Raw genomic sequence first — 26,285 nt, 5'->3', positions numbered from 1 at the left:
GAAAGCGCTATGTACGTTCATTGTTGTGATGATGGATGACTTGCAGTCTACCTTACTCTGGCATACGTTTGCAACTAGATGATTCAAAACACTTGCACAGGATCCTAGAGTTGCTGGAAGCAATTAACACAGCATGTTTCTAGTTGGGCCTGTTAATCGATTATAGTGAGATTCAAGTATGGCACAATGAACATGCTGCAAAGAAAATTGTTCATATCATTAGGGGAGCGTTTACAGTTGAAGACACGATTGTGACTGTAATAAAAGGGAAATTGACGTTGGTAGGACGTAGAGAAACACGAATGGTTCGTTGATGGAAGTATTTTACTGTATTCCAAGAAGTGAGAAAGTACAGATGAAGCAATGGAATGGCATAAGATATTAAGAAAGATGCTGAGGCAAAATGTATTTGTATAGTTACCGATAATAATACATGTTGAAAACATATTAAGAGCCGTTTAATCAGCAGAGGGCCTTATGTGATAGATAGCAAAACTTTCTTTTTCTGCTCTTCTGCCTTTTTTGTGAATTAAGATTGAGTGTATGATAACAAATTATGTGTACTGTAGTGCATTACCACTCTCTTCTACGTGACCTTCTGAAAAATGTTCGAAAACATTGGTAACAACAACAGTGTCCTATAACGTTCCACATTATCTCCTATTATATAAAATGATTTTCCTAATCTGTCTTGAACCTGATCGCATCTAATGCCTGAGACGACAGACGTTATTAGTAACTTATCCGTTCGAATAGGGAAAGGGGAGAAAGAAATAGATAAAATAAAGGAAAAAGTAGAACCTTGCATTAAAATTGAAACTGATGAAGTTGAAAAGCAAATGAATGAAATAAAAAACGAGTTGAATTCTTTAGCGGCACATCAAACCTCTGCTGTGATCAGTGTTCCGTAGATGAAATCGGTAACGGTCAATAACGGGAAATACTACCGAATAAATTTTGTAGCCGCATGTAGGGATGGTTTTATAAGGGGAATGTCCGACGAGGCGAAGATAAAATTCGTGAAAAGACATGTGGAAGGTGAGCCGCAATCGTGGGCAAATATACACATTGATACGTTCACTACCTACGAAATATCTGAAAGCAGTTTCCTGAACAAGTTCTGGAGTGAAGAGAAGCAAACACGACTCCAAATTGAGTTTCTGAACTGGTTAACATTTAAATACGGGAACGGGTGGATTCGAGAATTTTGTAATAGTGAACTTCAGAGATTAATGCATGTGAAACGTCCATTGGAAGTGCTTACAGAAATTAAGACGTTGAATAGGCGGTTACCTGAAAATTTGCCATGGGGTCTAGTGCACACTCCTAGCAACTCAATACATAAATTTTTGGACTTTGTAGAAAAATTAGAATGGTAGTTAAAATTTAAACCGCAGCGTAATCATACGAATAGTTTTCAGAGTGGAAATCATAACTACAGTCTGAGTAACTAGTATAAAAAACATCCGGGAAGCTATCAACGCAACGCAGACAACAGTTTTGATAAGGCAAACAGTAACAGGAACACATCCAATGATAAATTTCAAAGGGGTAATGGAAACGGATACTTTCGTGTCAGGGACCGACACCAAGAACGTATATTTGAGGGACCGCCACCTGGTGAAGTTAACCAGCGTTATGGGAGATCGGGAAACTAAGTTTCGCCGCATCTGAGGTCCGGAGATGGCAAAATAAACCGGCGGTGAATAGGACGCGAGTAAACGGGAATGTGATAGGTGTTAATAAATCGACAGAAAGGCGTCAGAATTTTGGAATGAAATTAGTGAGAGGGGTACTGCCCTAGTTAGTTGAGCGAACGGGCAACGCGGCTGGGGACGGGCGGAGGGACAGTGCTGGAGCAGAGGCGAAAGCGGAGAGTTCGGCTGGAGAAAACAAAGTGTGCAGTTCGGATTGAGACACGAAAGCGGACAGTGGCCTTTTAGGCAACTAGGAAGTGAAACGACTTAGAAAATTTTGCGTTGTGTCGTATCGCAGGACTTAATCACTGAGCGATGAGCAGCTGCGCGGCTGATGTAAACTCTGACTTTTCGCGTAGATAAGTTGTATTTCGCGATGAGATTGTGAATGATCGAACTCTGTCAAATGGATATGCACTAGAGGGTAACAGTGACTGCAAATGCAACCCCTTTCGCTATTGGACTGGTTTCTGAATAAAATATCATTCTAACCAAATCGGAGCTGTGTGGACTACATCATTTATGGGCCGTTAATTTAGTTCCCGATATTATTATTACTGTTACTATATGTTATGTTAACTTTGTATTTGGCAAACTTTCCATCAGCGACACAATTTCATCAAAGGGTCACAAGTGTCTTTTTTAGGGCGTGTAATGCAACACGTGCTGTTCAACCCACAGACGAGCTTGAGCCAATACATTTCGACGAAGAGGAAACGCATGTGAGCCCGAACATCTTTGGGGTGTTAGCTCGTACGATGAACAAGATTATGTCGTTTCTTCGACTTCCTGAGGGTGCACAATACACATCACAATTGACAGTTGCACCATAAAGGAGGGTTTCAAACAGAACAGCTCTTACAGCATACCAGAAGATTCCCGCCGTGACTTTATCGGTTGAAGGTGAGGCTAGAATCTTTTTCTTCGGAGGAGAGCTGGTGTGGGCACCACTCAATGAATTGCACTTTAGTTTCCGGTTCGAAATGATGAACCCATTTTTCAGCATCTGAGACGATTTTCGACAAAAAAAAACTGTAACGACCAGCCTCATAACGCGCATGCAACTCGGCGCAGATGGTCCTTTGTTGCCCTCCATGGTCTTCTGTTGGGGCGAGTAAACCAACTGGTGGACGAGTGTGTCAGCACTACCACCAAAGATGCAGTTGGGCAGCGAGATGTTTGATTGTCACCCGTAGATCCCTTCGAATGAGAGTGTCCACATATTTCAACATTCCAGGTATCACAGGTGTGTTAGGCCAGCCGGCGCCCCTGAGATCGGGACAGGTTTTCGCGACCTTGTTGCGATTATAACAGACAACCGCGCCCAGCGACCCACCGTTCACTGCCAGGTCTTAGCAGACATTCTGCAAGCGCATATGAATACCTGCGATGCTCCAGTTTTCCACCAAAAGAAACACAATGACAGCTCTCTGCTTGGAACGCACTTCCATTCCAGACGCCATTTTGAAGGCTATGAGTAAAGCCAAATTGTAGGGTCTAAAGAGAGAATATTCCACGATGTCTCACAACAAATTTTGTGGTTTTTCAACCGAAACTGGCGAAGAAAACCAGAGTGTTGCAGTACTTATTGAACTACCCTCCTATAATATAGGGACCTTCGTGTGCGTACTACATATTTCTACATATCAGTGTAATTAATTAATTCACTCACATTCATCTGGCTTGCTTCCTGTACCTGCATGTGACATGATTATCTCGGAAGTACAGCATTTGAAAGTTCTGCATACTGTCCAGAACCAGAAAAATTTTAATGTAACATTTACAGGAAATTTGTAGAAATGGTGGGTAAAAACAATATAACGAAGAGATACATGTCAGCGACCGACTATTAAGTTGCTTTCGGGTAACTTAATAGTCGGTCGCTGACACACATTATGGGATAAAAAAAAGGTTATTCGCCAATCTGTCTGAGCTATACGGATTTCAAAACGACAAAGTATATGACAAGAAACCTTTGAAGCAACAATGCAGCACACAACTGTACTTGCTAAAAGCATTGGCTCCAACTCGATGTACACCACAGGCCTGCTGAATTGTACTGTAATGTGAACTGATGAACGAGTATCCCTTGAGTAACAGAGATCCAACCGGCTTAAGCACCAGTAGTTGAAAACCAATCGTATGAAAATCTCAGAACGTTTAACTGTTTATAGCAGTTACTACAGAAGTCTAGGGAAGCATTATATCTGCGAATGATGTTTTTCGGCCTCAGCTAACCTCCCAAAACACACAGACTGTATGAAAGAACAAACTCAGGTGTACAGGACACTGGCACAGTAGTATTGTACTGAAATTCGCGCTCAAGTACCCGGGGAAAATAGGTTTTGAACTAAGACTCACGTGTAAGCTCTTCCATCCAGTACAGCGTGGGGACACATGGTATGGAGGATTCGGTACAGTCGTCAGTTGGATAAAATATGCAAGAGGCCAAACATCTCAGGCCTGGCTGAAACGTCTTTAGTGACGATATAATGACCGTGGACAGACACCCCATCAAGAAACTGTTTATATTTATTTTAAGTTTCTGTTTTGTTTTAGTCACCAGTCTTTCGACTGTTTTGATGTCATCCCATCTTGTCTTGTATTAATCTTTTTATCTCTACCTGTTACTCCCCACATATACTGCCACCTTTGGCTTACGTAGACTTGCCCTGCCCCTACTATTTGCCCTCTCTCCTGTACCTCCCAGTACCAGGTTAACTAACCCTGGACGCCGCAGCAAATGTCGGTCAAGAGCAATTTGCGCTACTAACATTCGGCTCTGCAGAGTGACGAATACTGTCTAATGTCTGACCGTGGTTGAACTGTATTTCTAGAGACCTGATTGTTACCACATTTGGATTGGTTTCGAGAGAAGTATAGTTTTAATCTCTGCCACGTTTGAAAAACAAAACACCGTCTTCTCTGTTTAAGAGGAATAATAATATTTAGTCGATTTATCTTTCCTTTTTTTCTTTACTATAAACTTCCTTCTTTTTAAGATTCGTAAAGTTTCTTATGGTCCCCACCCCAGTTGTAATGTATTTTCTTAGTATACTAGGTTCTTTTTTTGTCCGACAAGGAATTGAACTCTTTTAATGATAACACTTGCGATGTAATCACGAGACACTCATATTTATTAGTCACTGCGTATCGCAATATTCATTTTAGATGTACAGCAAAAGAATATTTTTCGATATTAGCTTCGATTTCATTATGATTAATTTCGTTCTAGTACATAGTAAATATCATGATACCTGCTGCAGCTGTAGAGCATTCTTCGGTACTCAGTTCGTTTTCTGCATATGTGTTGCTGCGTATACATACACATATTGGAAACTGTGTAGCACAGTCTCCACTTGAGATACATAGCTAAAGTCTGTTATTCGATACCTGTTTCAAATTCTCTAAAATACTGAGGGTAAACAGTACTCCACTGAAAAGCGTTAAGAGGTTGTTCAGGAATACCTTTTGCGTATTTTGGTGTAAGAGGCCCACGGTCTTGGGCGGTTCGTTACAGAGTTATTTCATTTCATTTTGGTTCTAGCCCCAATTAGTTTTGTTGTCGATAAGCACTGTGCATACCGCCTGGAAACAAATTTGTTCCGTTCATTCGCAGTACGTCGTACTGACAACAGTAATGCCTATTTTATTCTTCGTTCTCAAATTTGTATCCAGTAGGGGAAAGTCTTGCACAATGGAAAACTTTTCAGACTTTCGCATCTATAACACAAAATTAATACATTTTCTTATTCAATTTTAAATGATGAAATTCACTTTTATGTGCTGCTGTCTGAAATTACAGAAATTGCTCCAGAAAATTCGTTTCCAATTTTGAAGACATATCACAGGCTACAACTTGGGCATGTTCCTAGGAACAGAGATTCTATTGAAATTTAAAAGTGCAGCAGTCGAGAAACCTTGTCGGTCTGTTCGCAGTCGTCCGTCTGTTAGATATTATCTGCTACACGCCGATAATCAGTAAGTAAAATGAAATTAAGCCGAATTATTATCAAAGACCAGTTATATTTTAATGACATTGCCGGCCTCGGTGGTTTCGCGGTTAAGGCGCTCAGTCCGGAACAGCGTGACTGCTACGGTCGCAGTTTCGCATCCTGCCTCGGGCATGGATGTGTGTAATGTCCTTAGGTTAGTTAGGTTTAAGTCGTTCTAAGTTCTGGGGGACTGATGACCATAGATGTTAAGTCCCATAGTGCTCAGAGCCATTTGAACCATTTCCAGCCTTTTTATTGGTCATGAAAACCACACGTGGCATGTTGTGCCACCACGGAGCGAGACCTTCAGAGGTGGTGGACCAAACTGTACACACTGGTCCCTCTAATACGCAGTATTACGTCTCTTGCATTGATGCATGCCTGTATTCGTCGTGGCATACTATTCACAAGTCATTCAAGGCACTGTTGGTCCAAATTGTCCCACTCCTCAACAGCGATTCAGCTTAGATCCTTCAGAGTGGTTGGTGGGTCATGTCCACAAACAGCCCTCTAGTGGAGCGACTTCGTTATCTTGAATGAAGTCATTCGCAAGATGTGTACGATGGGGACATGAATTGTCGTCTATGAAGACCAATGCCTCGCCAATATTTGCCGATGTGGTTGCACTGTCGGCTGGAGGGTGGCATTCATGTATAGTACAGCCTTTACGGAGCCTACCTTTACCACCAGGGGCGTACGTCTGCCCCACATAACGCCATCCCAAAACAGCAGGGAACCTTCATCTTGCTGCACTCGCTGGACAGTGTGTCTAAGGCGTTCAGCCTGACCCGGTTGCCTCGAAACACGTCTCCGACGATTGCCTGGTTTAAGGCATATGAGACACTCATCGGTGAGGATCACGTGACGCCAATCCTGTGTGGTCCATTCGACATGTTGTTGGGCCCATCTGTACCGCGCTGCAAGGTGTCGTGGTTGCAAACATGAATCTCGCCATGGACGTCGGGAGTGAAGCTGCGCATCATGCAGCCTGTTGCGCACAGTTTGAGTCGTGCACGACGTCCTTTAGCTGAATAAAAAGCATTATTCAACGTGGTGGCGTTGCTTTCAGGCTTCCTCCGAGCCATAATCCATAGGTAGCGGCCTCAGCGTGGCATGTCATCGACTCTTCCTGTCTCTCTGTATCTCCGCCATGTTCGAGCTACACCGCTTTGGTTCACTCCGAGACACCTGGACACTTTGCTTGTTCAGAGTCCTTCCTGCGACAAAGTAACAATGCGGACGCTATCAAACCGCGGTATTGACCGTCTAGGCATGGTTGAACTAAAAAAAACACGAGCCGTGTACATCCTTCCTGGTGGACTGACTGGAAGTGATCGGCAGTTTGACGCCCTCTGTCTTATAGGTGCTGCTCATGCATGGCTACCGACACCTTTCGGCGGGCTTAGGGACAGCTCTGAACAGTCAAAGGGACTGTGTCTGTGATACAATACCTACATTCAACATCTATCTTCAGGAGTTCTGGGAACTGGGATGATGGAAAGCTTCTTTGATGTATGTATAAAGAATACCTTCAATATTTGGTACAACACTTAAGTGTGTAGAACTCGAAACTTTTGTCCAAGTTGCAAAAACCACAACCTAATATCTAGCAACAACAAAAACAGCACAGTAGAACATATTTTATGAGTTCGGAAGTGTCCGGACACCGGCCTGAAAATTACTTATAAGTTCGAGGCGCCTTCTTACGGTAGTGTAGGAATTCGATATGGTGTTGGCCCACCCTTAGCTTTGATGACAGCTTCCACTCTCGCAGGCATAGGTTCAATCTGGTGCTAGAAGGTTTCTTGGGGAATGGCAGGCCATTCTTTACAGAGTGTTGCACTGAGGGCAGGTATCGATGTCCTTCTTGATGCAATAATGCCGTATGTAATGTAGAAATTTATTTTATTTTATGAACTTCTATGTGCTGCCAGTTGCGGCATTACACTGATGTCATCTTCAGGCCCCACTCGTCGTAGTAGTAAAACCGCTATACATGGAAGGAGCCATATAACGGGATTCGTGAATCAAATCGTCCTGCAAGAGAGAGTCTGTATAGCCTGGTCACCAAGAGATGTTGCAGGATGATTTGATTCACGGATCCAGTTATATGGCTCCTTCAGTGTATAGCGATTTTACGACTATGACGAGTGGGGCCTGAAGATGGCATCAATGTAATGCCGAAACTGGTAGCACATTAGAAGTTCATAAAATAAATAAATACCTACAATACATACGGCTGTTGGTAAATTATTGCATCAAGAAGTTCATGCCAGCCGTCGTCCCACGATCCATATTGGATCAACGAAGAAGGTATCGATGTCGGTCGGTGAGGCCTGGCACGGAGTCGGTGATCTAAAACATCGCAAAGGTGGTCTATAGGTTTCAGGTCAGGTCTCTGTGAAAGCCAGTCCATTACAGGGATGTTATTATCATCTAACCACTCCGCCACAGGCCGTGAATTATGGACAGGTGCTCGATTTTGTTGAAAGACGCAATCGCCATCGCCGAATTGCTCTTCAACAGTGGGAAGCAAGATGGTGCTTAAAACATGAATGTAGGCCTGTGCTGTGATAGTGCCACGCAAAACAACAATGGGTGCAAGCCCCCTCCATGAAAAATACCACTGTCTCCGAATTTTACTGTTGGCACTACACACGCTTGCAGAAGACGTTCACCGTGCATTCTCCATACCACCCTGCCAATGGATCGGTACATTGTGTACCGTGATTCGTCACTCCACACCACGTTTTACCACTGTTGAAACTTCCATTGCTTACGCTCCTTACACTAAGCGAGACGTCGTTTGGCATTTACCGGTGTCATGTGTGGCTTACGAGCAGCGTCTCGACCATGAAATCTAAGTTTTCTCACCACCCGCCTAACTGTCATAGTACTTGCAGTGGATTCTGATGTACTTTGGAATTCCTGTGTGATGGTCTGGGTAGATCTCTAACTTTTAATCATACCACCCTCTTCAACTGTCGGCACTCTCTGTCAGTCTACAGATGAGGTCGGCATGTAGGCTGTACGTGTCCCTTCACCTTTCCACTTCACTATCAGATCGGAAACAGTGGACTTAGGGATGTTTAGGCGTATGGAAATCTCGCGTATAGATGTATGACACCCAATCACCTGACCATATTTTTAAAGACCGTGAGTTCCGCGGAGCGCCCCATTCTGCTTTCTCACGATGTCTAATGACTATTGAGGTCGATGATATGGATTACCTGGCAGTAGGTGGCAGCACAATGCACGTAATATGAGAAACGTATGTTTTGAGGGTGTCCGGATTCTTTTGATCACGTAGTGTACTGCGTATGGCGCTTTCTAAAATCATCTTCAGACTGAAGTGTGGGCTACTCCTTCAGCGACAGCAAGCACATCATAATACTTTTACGTTTCAGGTTGTTCTGTTGTACTTTGTTTTGTGTTTATGTTTTGGTAACTGAAAATTACCGGCTTTCACTTTTGTGAAGATATTTTCGCAGAAGGAAAGTCTTGTGTGGAACGAGTGTTGCACACGTGCTATCATTTCAGTAGAGATATCTGAGCAGGCTGCAGTAATACGTTGTTGCATATCATCGGTTGTAGTTGGTAAGTCCTTGCAGACAGCGTCTTTCAGCTTTCCTCACAGAAAAAAGTCTACAGGCATCAAATGCAAGGAACGGAGTAGGCAAGGTACAGGTCGTCTGCGTCAAATCCAGCGATTTGGATACAAATCGTGAAGACGTCCTTTAGTATTCGCTGCATTATGGACTGCATCGTGTTGGTACTACAGGTTCCTCCTAGTGTGGAGAGAAACGTCTTCTAGCACCCGTGTAAGATGGTATGTTAGGAGACTGCAATACTTGTGCGCTTTCAGTGCTCTGACTAGCAAGTCGTAATGCACTCAAACCACACACAAACTCGAACCTAGACACAAAGAAGTGTCCGAGTGAGAACTTTGCAAAATTCATTTCTCGAATGATTCGCATTATAATCCTACAAGAAAAAACAGTCATTCTAATTTGCCCCACTTTTAGATAGTTAATGCCAATCTCCACTTAAAAAAGTGTATGTTTGTACAAAATATACACTTTAGAAATATTCCGAGTATGGTAGCCTGCTCTTAATGCATGTGGCTACCCTCCTCTGTCCCGTATTTTCAAACGGTCGTCATGTTAATTATTGGATATGACTATGTTAGAAGCAGAGGGTTGCCCTATGACTATCGTGTTGCCACCCTTTCCAATGCGGGACAAAATCTGTTTCCCGTCTTACTACGTCTAGTGTTAAAATTTGAAATGACTGCGAATACTGTAACTGTGGTCGGACGTTGGAACCAGCCCGCTATTCACTTACTCGAATTTGGGTAACGGCCTAAAGATCACATCTAGGCTTGCTTGGGTACCGGGCCTCGTCCCTAATCCACCGAGCGGATTCGGTCCTCTAATCGCGGAAGCGGGACGCTAACACAAGCGGTTTTCCAGGCTGGTCACTTACTCACATAGCTCAAGGGTATTTTTCGATACTAGTTGCTATTTAATTGAGATTTTTTGTTTATAGTAAGTCCCTTGATGTTCATTACTCCTGTGTAAATAGCTTTTACAATACTCGATTCATTTTATTTGTGAGAAATGTTTCTCATAATCAGTAAGGGTAATATCTTAACAGATCTAGTTTTTCCCAATGTAGGAAATTCTCGTAATCAAAACAGTCTGACTTCTACAAGATTGTTAAGGCTTTTGTGGCCTCTTAGCTTCTGTCTAAGATTTTTCGGCCGGCGTTCATCTGATGATTTTACTGACGTTTCGCCAGCGCGAGTGGCTGGCATTGTCAAAGCTTCACCCTCCATTGCCGGTGGTGAACTGGAGCCGAGCCAGAGGCCGCAGGCTATATGTACTTGGCGCGCCAACGTCCGAGGGCTTCTGCGCGCTTATTTCCGGTGCGGGTCTCTTCTAGCTACAGTCGTTCGCTGCAGTACGGGAAACCACGATTCGTTTATCTTTAGGCTTTCCTCTTTCTTGCTGAAGCAGTTCGAGTGTTTTTGGATTTCTACAGCTCCTCTGAGCAAGCGGGCATGATAGAGCATCTTTACAGCAAGAACTTCCGTGTCGGTGAATTTTATGACGTGGTCGGTCTCACTCAGTGCGTGCTGTGGCACAGCCGATTTCTGCCCCTGCCCTAATCTGCAATGATCATGGTGTTGATGGATCGTCCAGTCATTCCGTTGACGTGCCAGATAAATATAGTCAGCGGCCGCGAGCTCGGCTCCAGTTCACCACCGGCAATGGAGGTTCAAGCTATGACAATGCCAGCCATTCGTGCTGGCGAAACGTCAGTAACATCATCAGATGAGCGTCGGCCGAAGAACCAGAGACAGAAGCCAATAGGCAGTTTGTCAGCCTGACTTTTGTTTTGAACAATCACTAATACTATGTAATTATAGCTGTCATTTTGTTTCCGTAGTTTGCAGCATGCTCACTACGTCATTGGTTAATTCTGGCAGCCAGTATCGCAATTTCCACTTCATCCGGCCAGTCCCGTCATGTGGTAAGGGTCTTAAACATATTCCTTTCCTCATCTGTTTATTTAGTACTTCATCGATTGGAATTTCGTCGAATTAAACGTTTTGATTCTGTTCGCAGGGAAAAACGCCTGCTCGTGCAGTTGGAACAAGGGTACATGAAACAGAAACCCACCGTCGAACAGTAACGTACAATAATTGAAACTGTTGGCAGATGAATACTCGCCGAAAGTGGAACACAATGTACTTGAATTCCTGGTAGCGACTGACATAAACTCGAAGTGAGACGCTTGGGGTTTCATGACATAACTTTAAGCCTCTCATACGGGTTGTTACAGATAAACGTTGGTACGGTATATGAAGCTGCCTTGTACACCTGGAATGCGCTAGCGCAATTACCTGCTGGGTGTCATTCAGTGGTCCAGGCCGAGCAGCGGAAGGTCGGCTGCACTACTTTCACGAACCTCTGCCGCCGACCTCCTGGGTATATATATGGGTCATCTGCAGACGTCGGCACAGTCCAGCAGGGGCAGCAGCAGCAACAGCAGCAGACGCTATCCAGAAACCTCTACCACCAACATGAAGTGCCTGGTGAGTGCTGTTCACCGTGGGGTAGTACAACAGTGGTGTTCGTGGGCAGCGTCTAGGAATACGCTTAAGAACTGAACGATTTTTGACAAAAAAAATCTGCATTCATGGGTTCAGTGATCTTGTACTGTTATCCTGCGTACTGCTCCACTCGATCGTGCAGGTCTCTAAGAAAAGAGAGAGTTGACAACGGAATGGAATCGATACTGCGTCCTATTTCGTGACTCTTTGTGACGTAAATCCGTCTAGGTTCAAATATCAGAATCCATGAAACTTCCTGGCGATTAAAAGTGTGTGCCCGACCGAGACTCGAACTCGGGACCTTTGCCTTTCGCGGGCAAGTGCTCTACCATCTGAGCTACCGAAGCACGACTCACGCCCGCTCCTCACAGCTTTACTTCTGCCAGTATCTCGTCTCCCTTCCAAACTTTACAGAAGCTCTCCTGCGAACCTTGCAGAACTAGCACTCCTGAAAGAAAGGATACCGCGCAGACATGGCTTAGCCACAGCCTGGGGGATGTTTCCAGAAGGAGATTTTCACTCTGCAGCGAAGTGTGCGCTCATATGAAACTTCCTGGCAGATTAAAATTGTGTGCCTCACCGAGACTCGAACTGGGCACCTTTGCCCGCGAAAGGCAAAGGCCACGAGTTCGAGTCTCGGTCGGGCATACAGTTTTAATCTACCAGGAAGTTTCATATTTGCGCACACTCCGCTGCAGAGTGAAAATCTCCTTCTGGAAACAGAATCCATGGACGGCTGTTCTTTTCTTCCTCGTCTCCGAAAATACAGAACTACAACGATATCGTTATCCAAAAGATAATTGAAAGAGCTGCACTGTTAATTTAAATTATGATGTTCGTTATCTTATTCAACTAATGGCATTAACTGATTTGATGACTTTCACATGGCAAGACTATTTAAAGGTTTTATGTTATCAGAGCTGGTGCTGTACCTTCAGAGACTGTGATTTCCCGCAAAATTATGCCACTACAACAGTGTTAGTCTTCGGTGCAACTATGTATGGACTTCCGATGCTGAAGGATATGAATTTATCAGGGAGTGGGCGGGTCGATAGTAAGAAAGTCGGAAATATGACAAATTAATGAGGTAAAAGAGATCAGAATAAAACCTCTCGAAAGACAAAAAGACATATGCTGGATCTGTAAAGATTTAGCACATCTAGTATATTGGCTGCTTGCTGTCAGTTAGTAGTCAGTTAGGCTACAGCAATTTTCTCTCTATTTACTTAGTCACGTTTAATTGTCTGCCATTCCGGTGAAGTTTGCGAAAGATCATATGGTGTGGATTATCAGTAGTCTCCACCTGGGGAAGTTCGGCCAACCAGGTGCAAGTCTTTTCAGTTGACTCCAGGCTGGGCCGCTTGCTTGTTGATGTTGATGCAATATTGATGAGGATAACACAACAGCTAGTCCCCGATGGTAGAAAACCTTCCACCCAGGCAGGAATCCAACTCGGCCACACGGCATGGCAGTAAGACGACTGACCACTCAACTAAGGTGGCGGATCTGAGCTTTCAAAAAACACTTAACAGCACCGTATTGCTTGCTAATAATTTATGACTGCACAAAGCACGATCGACCAGCCTCACTTGGACTAGCTAAAGATATTGCCTAATCAAAATTTTATACTAGTTACGAGAACAGTATTCATCACTCAGCATAGCTACAGCCCTCCCCTCATACAGCAGTATCACACCACTTACGATAACGTTATTCATCGCAAACCAGGAAATCAGCAACATGCACCACACAAGACCACGTTCCCCACATTAATAACCTGCCATTAGGTTTTTCAAATCAATTTTATCCTTCCGTAAATAGAACTTGCGTTGTTATCCAAAGAACAGCTTTTAGCGTGGGAGTTGCGCTTAAAGTATTGATCTGAATGAAAACAGTATTGTAAAGCACCAGTCTTTCGCTTTCAGATCGTCCTGAGTGCTGTCGTGGCCGTGGCCCTCGCCAAGCCCGGCTTCCTGGGGGCGGGCGTCGCTGCCCCCGCCTACGCCGCAGGCCTCGCTGCCGCCGTCCAGCCCGCCCCTGTCCTGGTGGGCGGCATCCACCCCGGCCTCGCCGCCTACGGTCCGGCCAACATCGTCGTCGGTCCCGGCGGCTACAACCTGGACACCCCTGACGTGGCCGCCGCCAGGGGCGCCCACCTGGCCGCCGTCGCGCAGACCAGGGCCCGCGACGCCGCCATCAACGGCGCCGCCCTCGCCGCTGCCTCCGCCGCAGCCTACGGCGCCTACGCCGCCCCCGCTGTCGTCGCCGCCCCCGCTGTGGCTGCCGTCGCCCCTGCCTACGCTGCCCCCGCGGCTGTCGCCGCCCCTGGCCTGCTGGCCGGTCCTGGGGCCCTCGCTGCTCTCAAGGCTGCCTACCACGGCTAACAAGCTAGTGCAGTGGGATGTGTTCCCCTGATCCCACTGGCTACGTTGATACCTCACAGTCTGTGACTTCTTGTACAAATATGTGAAGAGCAGTAAATTATTGTTTGGGCAAAAACATTTTGTTAATTTTTACCATCCATTGAGACTCACACCATAAACTAGCTACAGTAAAGCCTCCTAGAGTTTTCATTCATCCAATGCAAATGTCTTTCCGGCATGAAAATTTTGTGCGTTTGATGTTCCAGAGCTTATAAGTGTGTTATTTGCTAAAAGATGCATTGCAGTACAGCATGAGTTCCATGTAAAATATTTAACTGCCAGACTACTACTGCGGTATAGTGGCATTGTCAGTGGCATCTGACAAAGACAACAAACAAACAACTGTATGCTTACTGATGTCCACAAGATAATAACATTTTGCATACATAGCATGGAGATATAAGGGTACATATAAACTGTATCTGCATCAGTTACAAAATGTCTGTGATGTCGAAATTGAAGGGGATCCACAAAACAGAAATATATAACCATGTCTATGTGAGCACAACACGAGCCAACATCTGTACTACCTCTGCTATATACACGTCATTGTGCATACATGTTATAGCTGTCAAACGCTAACCGATCATACTTCCTCATATAGTGAGTGTTTATGTCACAGACGGTTCTGGAAATGGTATTAGACATAACAAAATACGTGCGATACAGTCCCCTGGCCCCTACCACTTACATAGTGAGCGCACGTGATACAATGTTCTGAATATGACATCAAATATGGCAGTAGAATTATAGTATACACTCTGTGCCCCAATCAACAGTTATACATTTTCATTCCGTGACAGTAATGCCCACTGTAAACCTGACATGTGGCCGTTTTTCGTTTGACAGCTGTCACATATGCTTATCACATTTTGCTGCAGAGGCGAGACAGCTGTTGGATTCTATTGGAGTATCACAGAGATGGTTGTGTTGTTCAAATGTGTGTGAAATCTTATGGGAATTAACTTCTACGGTCATCAGTCGCTAAGCTTACACACTAATGAACCTAAATTATCCTAAGGACAAACACACACACACACACACACATGCCCGAGGGAGGACTCGAACCTCTGCCGGCACCAGCCGCACGCTCCATGACTGCAGCGTCTTAGACCGCTCAGCTAATCCCGCGCGGCAGAGATGGTTATTATTAGGTTCTAAATAGCAACAGGGTTACATGTCTTCTCATTACCATTAGTGTTGGCGCCATAGAAATTTTATAATTTGACACTCACATCTTGTGATGTGACCATGTGCAATATGTATCATTCAGTTTCCCCTGTTTTGTATACAAAATGTTATTATGTTGTAAATACCAATATCTGTAAATGTAAGTTTATTCGTTTGTTCTCCGTATAAGACGCCTCCAACGGTCGGTTCTATGGCTGATCCCGTATTAAAATATTTTACGTGCAGCTCATGGTGTACAGCAAGATTTCTTTTAACAAAAGCTTCTTCCATACATGCTACTTTCTCATGAAACACTGCCGCTATAGATGTCTGTGGCGGACACTAAAAGACTGTATCTTTCCTTATCTGTTGACAACAAGGCACATGCATAAGAGAACTGTGAATCATATACAGTATCATTGACAGTGAGAGATTTTTTTTTAATCTATGGTACGTGAACATAGCAAGCAATATGGTATGTACTAGCAAAATAACATTACAGTTCCTTCCAGCACGATGTATGGGGACTGACACTGTCGACTGCTAATAAGGTTCTCGCTCATGGAATGGTAGCAAATTTCTGTGATCAGCTGATTATGGACTGCCGCACAGTAGTACGATGCTACTGCGAATAATTCTCTTCTCACACGCACACGTCCTTCAAGTTACTGAAGTGCAATTATCTGTCGGAAAAAGCTACAGAACAAACAGCTGTGCACTCGTAATCACAAGTCGTACTAAAATTTCTCATTGACGGAACAAACTCTTCTTGAAACCAATTGGTTGGAATGTCACATGTCAAGCATTCTTTGAATGCCTGTAAGTGAACTGTAATGATGTCATGTTTATATGCTTGAAACATTTCTGACTTGTACCTACACAAGGCGACATGATTTATATGTGATAAAGAGGACAAATATCTTTCTTCATTTCAAAACCCTTCTTATCTGCTTACTTGCTGTATCGAGAGTTCCTGGTTCGATGCAATCGATAATAAAGTGTCGTTTCATCGCAGTTGTATACTTGATGATCATTTAAATTTTCATCTCCGATTACCTTGTTTAGAATTTAGCAAACTGTGAAGCGAATTCACTGTCGCAAGACCCTGGTCCTCCTTCAATGGTCGTTTGACGAATTCCATGGCAACATTTACATCTGGAAATCCATTCGTCGGAAGCTATAAAATCTTTATTGTCATGTAAATCAAACTGAAGTTATTCAGATTGGGCTGTAATAATTGACTCGAAAAGTGACACAGCTTCACTTAACTTTCTTAAATCCGTCTATGGAAGCATTCGTGGAGCTCAATGCCTTTTTCTACTTCAGTCCTTTTTGTGCCCATTCCCACTTCACTTTCAATTCTGTTTACAAAACTTTAAAGTTTATTCTCCTCTTCCACCCATGCCCTGATTTTACCTTCAGGTATTACATTTTGGTTTCACCATTCTTCACCATGATTCTTTAGTTTGTCACTAAAGGATTTACGTCCCTCTGGAACACAGACCATGGTGCAGAACTTTTCGGACCACTGTGCCTACATCTGCAACATTCTCCTGCCCAGTGAGTGGTCTGGCGTAGTTGTACACCGTGGAAGCTAAACACCTCCCATCGTCATGATCCCGAATGTCTTTAACGTGTCACGGAGACATGGGCCACCAGTGAACGACGCTTATGTAAGCACTACGCGACCGTGACCTGGTGGCTGGAATGTGCCAAAACTGCCATTCGACCTACCTTGATTCAGTATGGCAAGGAAGATGCTATGTGGCTCCGGCACATTACCAACTATTTCTACGCCGTTCTCCGCGACCTGGACGCCCAGCCGCCGACCCCCGACACCCAGAGGAAAGGCAGCAGGATTAAGGCTCAAATTGTAACGTTGACACGCAGTAGACAGCCGGGGACGATGGTGCGAAACCGATCTCAAGATGCGGCGAGACAAGAACATCCCACCATGCATCATATCAGATAGGAAGCATCGGCGACAACGACTCATCACCGGAATCTACACCTGTAACGCCCAGCAAGTCACTTGCCACGCCGAAATCGTCAATACTTTTGTAGACCACTACCGCACACTGTACCAGGATGAAACTATCAACAATCACGCTGCGGAGTCTGTGTCACCACACATAACTCGCACCCTCGCCAGCGACGAAGCGGACGAGCTGATAGAGACAGTTACGCGTGACGAAGTCCACGATGCAACTAACAAAGGTGTTCTGAATAAGTCAGCTGGTGTCGACGGATTGCCGATAGAATTTTATTGCGCTTTCTTCGGCACTAACGTCGTCACGGTGGACGACGGTGTTTCATCAACTTATGACGATGGGGAACGCTGTACTGCCGTCCTCTGTCACGGGAATTATTATACCCATCCACAAAACGACACCGGGTTTGACGACAGCACATTACTGTCCCCTGACTCTGCTTAATGCAGACTATAAATTTTTTACACTCCTACTAGCGACGCGATGCCGCAAGGTCCTGCCTAGCATTCTATCTCCGGAACAGACAACGCCGGGAGGCTCAATTCATATAGAAACGGCCACAGGAGAATGTCGCGATTTAATTGCACGGGCAGCGCCGTGCATACACAGCGCCGCGTTGGTTGCCATGCATATTGACAGCGCGTTCGACAGGGTGCAGCATCGTTTTCTGTTCCCAGTGATGAACCGCATGGGTTTTTTACGAGTCTTTACCGATATCATCCGGCGCCTGTAGTTCACCGCTGATTCGCTGACTCAGGTTAATGGCCGTGTGCGTGACCAGTCACGATCCGGAGTTACGTAAGGCAAGGTTGCCCACATGCGACCTTACTCTATGCCATAGGCAGGAGGTAATCATAGGGTGTCTGACGAGCCACCTTTTGGTCTCACTTTGCGACAGCACATTTTTTTATGACGTGCGTATGAGGACGATCTCCCCCTCTTCGTCCGCTCACGGAATGAAACACGTTGATATCAACGTACGGAACTGCACCGCGCCGTAAAATGAATGTGGGTAAATCCGCGATGTCCATTGGACGCGGCCAGTCACACGACGACTTAGCACCTCTCCCGTGTGTACAAAAACATCGATACTTTGGTATCATTTCCACCTCCACCGTGAACCGCTCCGCTGCCATCAATTCTCGGCGTGGACTCAAATTATCCGCACGGCAGTGCGACAAACTCTCCTCCGTCGACTCGATTCTATACATCGTGTCCAATACCTGAATCAACATGTGGCGTCCAGAATGGTCCACATTGCACATGTCTTACCCCTCCCTTCAACAATTGGAAGCAGCGTCCAGGATACCTTCGGATACTTCGTTACGACCGGTACGCTCTTTAAGGTCCGGTACGACACGCTCACCCTTCCCCCGCGAGCGGGGGGCATTGGCCTTGTCAATTTGCGACTCCGCGCGGTGTCTTTGTAAGTGTCCACCATGCTCAAGCAGTGGCACGGGGGCACCTCCCTTACGCGCAGCTTGCTGGAAATTCTTGTGCCCGCGACCATAACACCACCAGTACCAGTCGGACATATCAAGCACCATCTTTCGCACATTTCTAATTTCATCATTGACTTCATTTATACTCACACACACTTACCGACCACGCGCTCTCCACGACCTAAAGATTTTTACACCCCACTGCTTTGTTACATATCCAGCCACAATATCGAACTCAGACATCCGTCCTTGCGGGGACCTAGGTTTGGCCTCATGTCCACCAGCCTTTTCTTCCCTCCAAGGTCTGGGCAACATGGTACCACGTCGCAAGTGGAAAATTCGCCAGAAATAAATGTCTTCACGCCGTCGGACTAACGGACTCTCCACTTTGTTCCATTTGTCACCTCATGGATGACGATGTCCACCAACTGACTTGTGCTGCCACCAGTGACGTCTGGAAACCTGGCCGACAGTTCGTTCCCCGTTACCTCCGCGTTCCGCCGAATTCGATTGACCCATGGACTTGTAACCAACGTGAGGATACTTATTCCCCCGCCACCAAAAATCATCCGATTGTATGGGTCAAGGGATGGATGATCAACTACATGCAAAATGATGGCGAAAAATCACGCCTGGATTTCTGTCAGTACTTACAAACCGCCCACAGTGGAGTTGAGCACCTACCGCGCTACTGCGCCTTTTCCACCAATTACCTACACGCAATCTTTACGTCACCCCGACTCAGCTGGATGGTTTCACACAGCACTCCGCACCCTCCCACCCCCTTCCCCCCCTGGTGACATCTGAGACTCTCAACGCTACTTTCATTATCCTAACGCACAGTGGAGTAGGTGCATGGACACGCGCCTCCTTTCTTTTATGCACTGTACCAGAACACGCTTTCGGATGAGATTTCTGTTGTATTTAAGCTTGTACCAATTAGATATTTTGTTCATTTACCCAGTTTCTGGTAAAAAAAGATGAATAGAGCGTCTGACATGTAAGCAGGAGATTCCATGTTCGACTCCCTGCGGGTGCACACATTTTCACCTGTCCCCGTTGATATATATCAAAGCCCGTCAGCAGCTGAAGACATTAATATATAATTCGAAGGACAAGAGAGGGTTGGGGACAACAATAATTTAGTATCTTCAGTAATACAGGGGCAGATAAGTAAAAACACTGACAACATAGCCGTTGATCTCAGTGTAGAAGTAAATTCAGCTTCTGTTGTAAATAACGTCAGGAGTCCAGTTACCTGTGACTGCTCAAAAAGTATAAGTTTAGAAGACGTTGTGTTAGTTTAAAAGGGACATATACTCCACAGAGGTAGAAATATTTTAAGGAACTTACCACAGAATTATTGAATATGTACTGGTTCGACGATAGAGAGAGACTGATATAATGAAAGTTTGTCGGACATATCCAAACTGTGGTCGGAGGTCTAAGCAAAGTTTGAATAAATATGGTGAGGAAATGATTAGTAAATTATAAAAGACAGACATCATATGGAAAAGAAGTAATACAGTTTAAGTGTTGGTAGAGAATTTGCATTATCGGAAGAGATGTTGGTTGATGTGAGTGATTATGGGATATCTTGAACAGACTGATGGATATTGGTAAACGGTAACCTCACTACTGTCGGGAGGAACTAAATACTGTGATAAACACCACGAATTGTGGCCCCCGAGGCGAAGTAGCAGAGAAGAGATAATTCATGAGAAAGGAAACCCTAGGGCGTTCACTACCGTTTAGTGAATATGTGCAGTTGCGTGCATAGGACCCCAAGCTGTTGCAGAGGTGTTTCTTTCATTAGTTTCAGCACTGCTTCCTGCTCTTCTTTTATCCTTTTTATCTGTCAAAACAACTCGTTAACTACCTAAACTATCCATAATAAGAATCAAGAAGATGTAATCGGATATGAAATTATTCTCCAAATGAGACATAATTGTTGGTGATGAATATGAATGGATAAATTACTAATCGACTAAAACAACAAGGATAAGCTAAAAGTTTATGAACAGGTTTATGCAGTAAATTTGGGAGTACCGATAAAAAGCAAGGCTTGTATAGTTGTGTGGCAATATTTATGTAGTTAAATTTGGTTTGGGCTTAGTAATTTGAACAGGAATAATGATGAATCCCGGCAGCGGAACCCTAATACGAGTACACGTCACTATCCGGACAGGTCACTTGAGCCACAAAGCTCTTTGTATTTCACTATACTAGTTCCTGTTTGTTTACAGTCATTTTTTTATTCATACTGCTGTAGCAGTGGTATTTCTGATACTTGATTCGTTTTATTTCCAAGAAATGTTTTTCGTACTCAATAATTCAAGTATACTTCTAAGCCTCTCATATGTAGTGAATACGGGTATAAACGTAGGTACGGTACATGAAGCTGTCTGGCACACCAGGAATGCGATAGCGCAACTACCGGCTTGGGCGTCATTCTGTGGTTCAGGCCGAGCAGCGGAAGGTCGGCTGCACTACTTTCACGAACCTCTGCCGCCGACCTCCTGGGTATATATACGGGTCATCTGCAGACGTCGGCACAGTCCAGCAGGAGCAGCAGCAGGAGCAACAGCAGCAGACGCAGTCTAGATACCTCTACCACCAACATGAAGTGCCTGGTGAGTGCGCTTCACTGTGGAGTAACAGTGGAGTTTCTAGGATAGCGCGAGGAATGCGCTAACGACCTGCCTGACTTTCACAAATGAATTCATATTTTCGAAACAGTCTCGGTTTCAGTGCATCAGGTAGTCTTGTACTGTAATTAGGTGTACAGCTGCACTGTATCATGTAGATAACTTACAGAAGAGACAGTTGACAACGCAATGGAATCGATACTGCGTCGCATTACACGACTCTATGTGATTTAAAGCCAACCAGTTTCACTTGATAGAACCTTTAAACGGCTGTTCATTTATTTTTCATCTCTGAAAGGTCAGAACCATGACGATAAGTTTATCCACAAGGAAACAGAAAGAGCTGCAATGTTACTGTAAATAAAAAAGCGTTGTTATGTTACTAATGCAACGGGGAATCTAATGGTTCCAATGTCTCTGAGCACTATGGGACTTAAATTCTGAAGTCATCAGTCTCCTAGAACGTAGAACTACTTAAACCTAACTAACCTCAGGACATCACACACATCCATGCCCGAGGCATGATTCGAACCTACGACTGTAGCGGTCGCGCGGTTCCAAACTGTAGCGCCTAGAACCGCTCGGCCACCCCAGTTTGACAGAGACCTTCGTATAAACACTATTTAAGATTTTGTGTTATCAGAGTAGTTGCTGTACCTACTGAGACTGTGATTTCTTGCAGAATGGTCCTACTAGAATATTTGTCATTAAATGCAAGAATACAATTTTTTGAGACAGTGTCTTACTTACAAGTACTTTGTAGCAGGGATGCTGAAGGATATCCAGTACTATGAATTTGTCAGAAAGTAGTAGGGTGAAGAATAAGAAAGTGTAATGTATGATAAATAAATGAGGTAAAGCAGATCAGGATAAAACTCCACAAAAGAAAGATATCTTACGTAGGATCTGTAAGAATTCAGCGCTTAAGTATCTAGTTTTCTAGATTCCAGTTTGCACTTTTCCTACAAAGCTTGTGGCGGACGGTAATAAAAATATCGATAACGTAAAGAGATCAATGACGGATGTAGGTACAGCAAGATTATGAAATTTGCTTACTCTCATATTGTCGTGTGATATTCCTGTGATGTAGAGATTGCAAATAACACTTAACAGCTGTGTACTGTGCGCATTTCGTTTACGATTACACAAAGCATTGAAATGAGCTACAGCATTGTGGGCCGTGAATCCCCCCATTCGGATAAGTTCGGCAAGTACTTATAGCATTCGACGCCTCATTGGGCGACTAGCACGTCGGAGACGGGGATGAAATGATGATGAAAACAACACAACACCCAGACCCAGAGCGGAGAAAGTCTCTTGCCCCAGCCGGGAATCGAACCCGGGCTTCTTGGCATGGCATCCCGTCCGCGCCGACCACTCAACTAATGGTGACGGACTACACATAACATGATCGACAGCACTCACCTGGGTTAGTTTCAGCATTTATCTTATACACATAGAAGCAGAGTTACACTAGTTAAAAAAATATTACTGATCACTCATTACAGTCATAGCCCTCTTCTCACTTGACCGTACTGCACTACTTATGAGAATGTTACCACATAGTAGAAGTCAGCAGCAGATGGCACACAAGAGCAATCTCGCCAATGTAACAAGTTAGGACAAACCGCTGACATCTGTGTTTGAGAAAAAGTTCGTCTTTTTGTAAAAAGTGACAGCATATACAAACATACTTTGGCTCTTAGGCTATTATCGAAGGTTCAGTTTTTAGCTAGAGAATAGGGATAAACTGATGATTTAAATGTAAAGTAGAATGAAAATAATTAAGAGATTTTGCATTATACAAGAATAACGTTTCCCTTTCAGATCGTCCTGAGTGCTGTCGTGGCCGTGGCCCTGGCCAAGCCCGGCTTCCTGGGGGCGGGCGTCGCCGCCCCCGCCTACGCCGCAGGCCTCGCTGCCGCCGTCCAGCCAGCCCCTGTCTATGTGGGCGGCATCCACCCCGGCCTCGCCGCCTACGGCCCGGCCAACATCGTCGTCGGGCCCGGCGGCTACAACCTGGACACCCCTGACGTGGCCGCCGCCAGGGGCGCCCACCTGGCCGCCGTCGCCCAGACGAGGGCCCGCGACGCCGCCATCAACGGCGCCGCCCTCGCCGCCGCCTCTGCCGCCGCCTACGGCGCCTACGCTGCCCCAGCCGTGGTCGCCGCCCCTGCCGTCGCCGCCGTCGCCCCAGCTGTCTATGGTGGTCCTGGGGCTGCCTTCCTGGCTGCCAAGGCTGCTTACCATGGTTAACCTGTAATAACCAAGGATTTTCTGTAGAACTGCCATACTGTGCCGTTGTTCAATGCTCTCGCTGCTCAGGAGGCTATTGTAATGCTGTCTGTTGTACAAATCTCTTCTCAATAAACCCTCTTTTTTATTAAATTTGCTACTATCTTGTTTTGATACACGGTTTTATACCTTATTTACTAATCAGATATACACATGAAATGAAACTATGGGCGGTGAATTGAGCGCCATCTCCGCAACGATCGCCGACCCCACTGAGGCTTTCGTCGCCGTATCTGGTTTGGTGGCGGATCCCGGGGCTCTTCTCTGCTCTCTAAGCTTCCTGCCAGGGTTAACGAGGGAGATCTGAGGGAAATCCCTGATCCCACTGACTACCCTAATAAGTGAAGAAAAGAAAACGTTTTGTTTACTTCTTACCAACCATTTAGAATCACTCTTTAACCTAACCATTCTCTCAAGCGCGGATACAACATACTAAGGGTTTAGTGTTTCCCAGCACCGATGCACCACGTGAGGCGGTGCGGTTCTTTCCGTCCCTTTACGCCGAACCTGCACCTACCTGTGAACATTGTCTCAGCAGATCGTGCGTAGGGAAGTCGAGTTAAACCTACTGTACTTCGACGTGAACCAGGCTGAAATTAAAGTCACTAATCTATGTTACGGGAGGAAGTTTTCAAACGAAATGAAAGGTTGGAAATTTTGTCATTAATTTATTAATTCTGAAACTTTGGTGAACAAGTATCACTGCCAAGCCCGTGCTAGTCTTAACACAGTCACTCACAATCCCTTTCACTCATGTTAGCATGTTTATGGTGTTGCATATTCCGAAAACGCAATAGCTACCAAAATACTGATTGTTTTTGATTGACAATGCTCGCCAAATATTAAGTCTGTCGAAGCCAAATGCAGTCACAGTTTTTAGCCACCGACATGCTCAATATGCTACGCGGAATATATGTCTTTCCTCGTCACAAACTTCACTCAAAAATTCCGAAATTTCTACACGCCCATTGGATTAATTATGCCGTCACTTTACCACACTTCTGTTGTATGAAACACTGCTAGATCGGGCAATTTATCGTTTCCATCGGAACTACTATTACACACGTCCGGACTGTTTCATGGCTTGTCTCCCACTCTTCTCTGGAATACTCTAAGTGTTCTCTACCAGCAGATCAAGGCGCGCGAAGAATACTGCTTTACCATTGGTCAGTTTAATCAACAGCCAATAGCAAAACAACATTCTCCGCGTCAATCCACGCATTTTATCAGTAACCAATCGCAAAATAGTAAACCTAACGACTGCACTTTTTACCGACGTAATTATCTAATATGGCGAAGTTTTGCTTATGCATAAAGTTATTTACTATTGTTATTTATACCTGAATTAACTTTCCCTTTACCATAAACTTACTTTACAAATCTATTCTACAAAAATACCCTTTGTCCTTATCCATACTTCTTCGAAACGTTCCCACACTAAGTCCTACTACACAACTCGTTTAACAATTATCTTTATATTAACCTTAAATCACACTCACGCATGATTCATACTGCTAAAACACATTTATAACATTTTAAATACACAAAAAGACACAATAAAACTTTATGAAAATACGAGAACAGTTTTTAAAAAGCATTATATTACTTTAGTGCACTCTAGTGAGCACAATCGAAAGTAAAATCACAGTCCCCCTATCCAATACTGTCCTCTATCGGCTGATACATAAACTACGTGCGCGTCCAGTCTCGCGTCACCATCTGTCACTATCCAGCTCTGAGACACATCTCCCACTTACCCGAGACCAAGGCAGGTTCGTTATACGGCGCTACGCCTAACCCTGTTCCACCGAGAGCAGTTTTTCGATTACTCGGTTACGAGTGTAATACAGCACTCTGAGGGTTGTGCACATCAGTCAATAAAAACGGAACCCTTATAAGATCACTATGTTGTCTGTCTGTCCGTCTCTCTGTCTGTCTATATGTCCCTGTGTTAAAACCCCTTTTTGTCATATACTGCGGTCTAGGCTGCCTCGACAGTGTAAAGAAATTAAACTTCTAAGTAAATGCAATCAAAAGATGGCTACTTTCTGATACTTGAAATCTCACTTACCGAAACCTCATTTACTCGTAGTCCTTCCTAAAGAGGAATGAATTAATGCGTAATACAGTCCAAATATTCCATATGATATACCATCGTCATGAGCAAAATTTGTACAGCACATACTAAAGGCAACTGGAATGCCAGCATCCCAGTGCCAAACACAGTGACACCAAAGATCAGTCCGCCTTCAGTAAGTGGCGGGGGAATTGACTTCCTACCAACCATGGCCTTCCACACCCGTACAACTGTACACTCCGTTGACCTCTCATTCCTGATTTACTATCCATGGAAAAAAAATTGAAGTTAACTACAGCGTGTGATTCCACAGGCACCTTTATGAAAGCTTCCTCTAACATATGAGCACGCGACACATTCCATGCCATTCCACATCAAACGACCCATCAGAAGAAATCAAAAGTGAATCACATAAACATAATTGCTGAA

The 26,285-nt window shown here is 44.6% G+C and overlaps 2 protein-coding genes across 2 annotated transcripts; both read left to right on the top strand.

The window, feature by feature from the left end:
• Positions 1-11,728: 11,728 nt before the first annotated feature.
• Positions 11,729-14,311, top strand: LOC126355500 (cuticle protein 21.3-like). Its single transcript, XM_050005832.1, has 2 exons — positions 11,729-11,792; positions 13,736-14,311. The coding sequence occupies exons 1-2, from the start codon at positions 11,781-11,783 to the stop codon at positions 14,192-14,194; spliced, it is 471 nt and encodes a 156-aa protein (XP_049861789.1). The 5' UTR covers positions 11,729-11,780; the 3' UTR covers positions 14,195-14,311.
• A 7,086-nt stretch (positions 14,312-21,397) lies between these two features.
• Positions 21,398-23,869, top strand: LOC126355514 (cuticle protein 16.5-like). The gene is made up of 2 exons (XM_050005854.1): positions 21,398-21,469; positions 23,312-23,869. The coding sequence occupies exons 1-2, from the start codon at positions 21,458-21,460 to the stop codon at positions 23,738-23,740; spliced, it is 441 nt and encodes a 146-aa protein (XP_049861811.1). The 5' UTR covers positions 21,398-21,457; the 3' UTR covers positions 23,741-23,869.
• The last annotated feature ends 2,416 nt before the right edge of the window (positions 23,870-26,285 follow it).

Source organism: Schistocerca gregaria, chromosome 3 (assembly GCF_023897955.1).
Source record: "Schistocerca gregaria isolate iqSchGreg1 chromosome 3, iqSchGreg1.2, whole genome shotgun sequence".
Taxonomy (NCBI): Eukaryota; Metazoa; Arthropoda; class Insecta; order Orthoptera; family Acrididae; genus Schistocerca; species Schistocerca gregaria.
The sequence above is the reverse complement of the archived record's forward strand: the minus strand, read 5'-3'. Positions and strand labels throughout refer to the sequence as shown.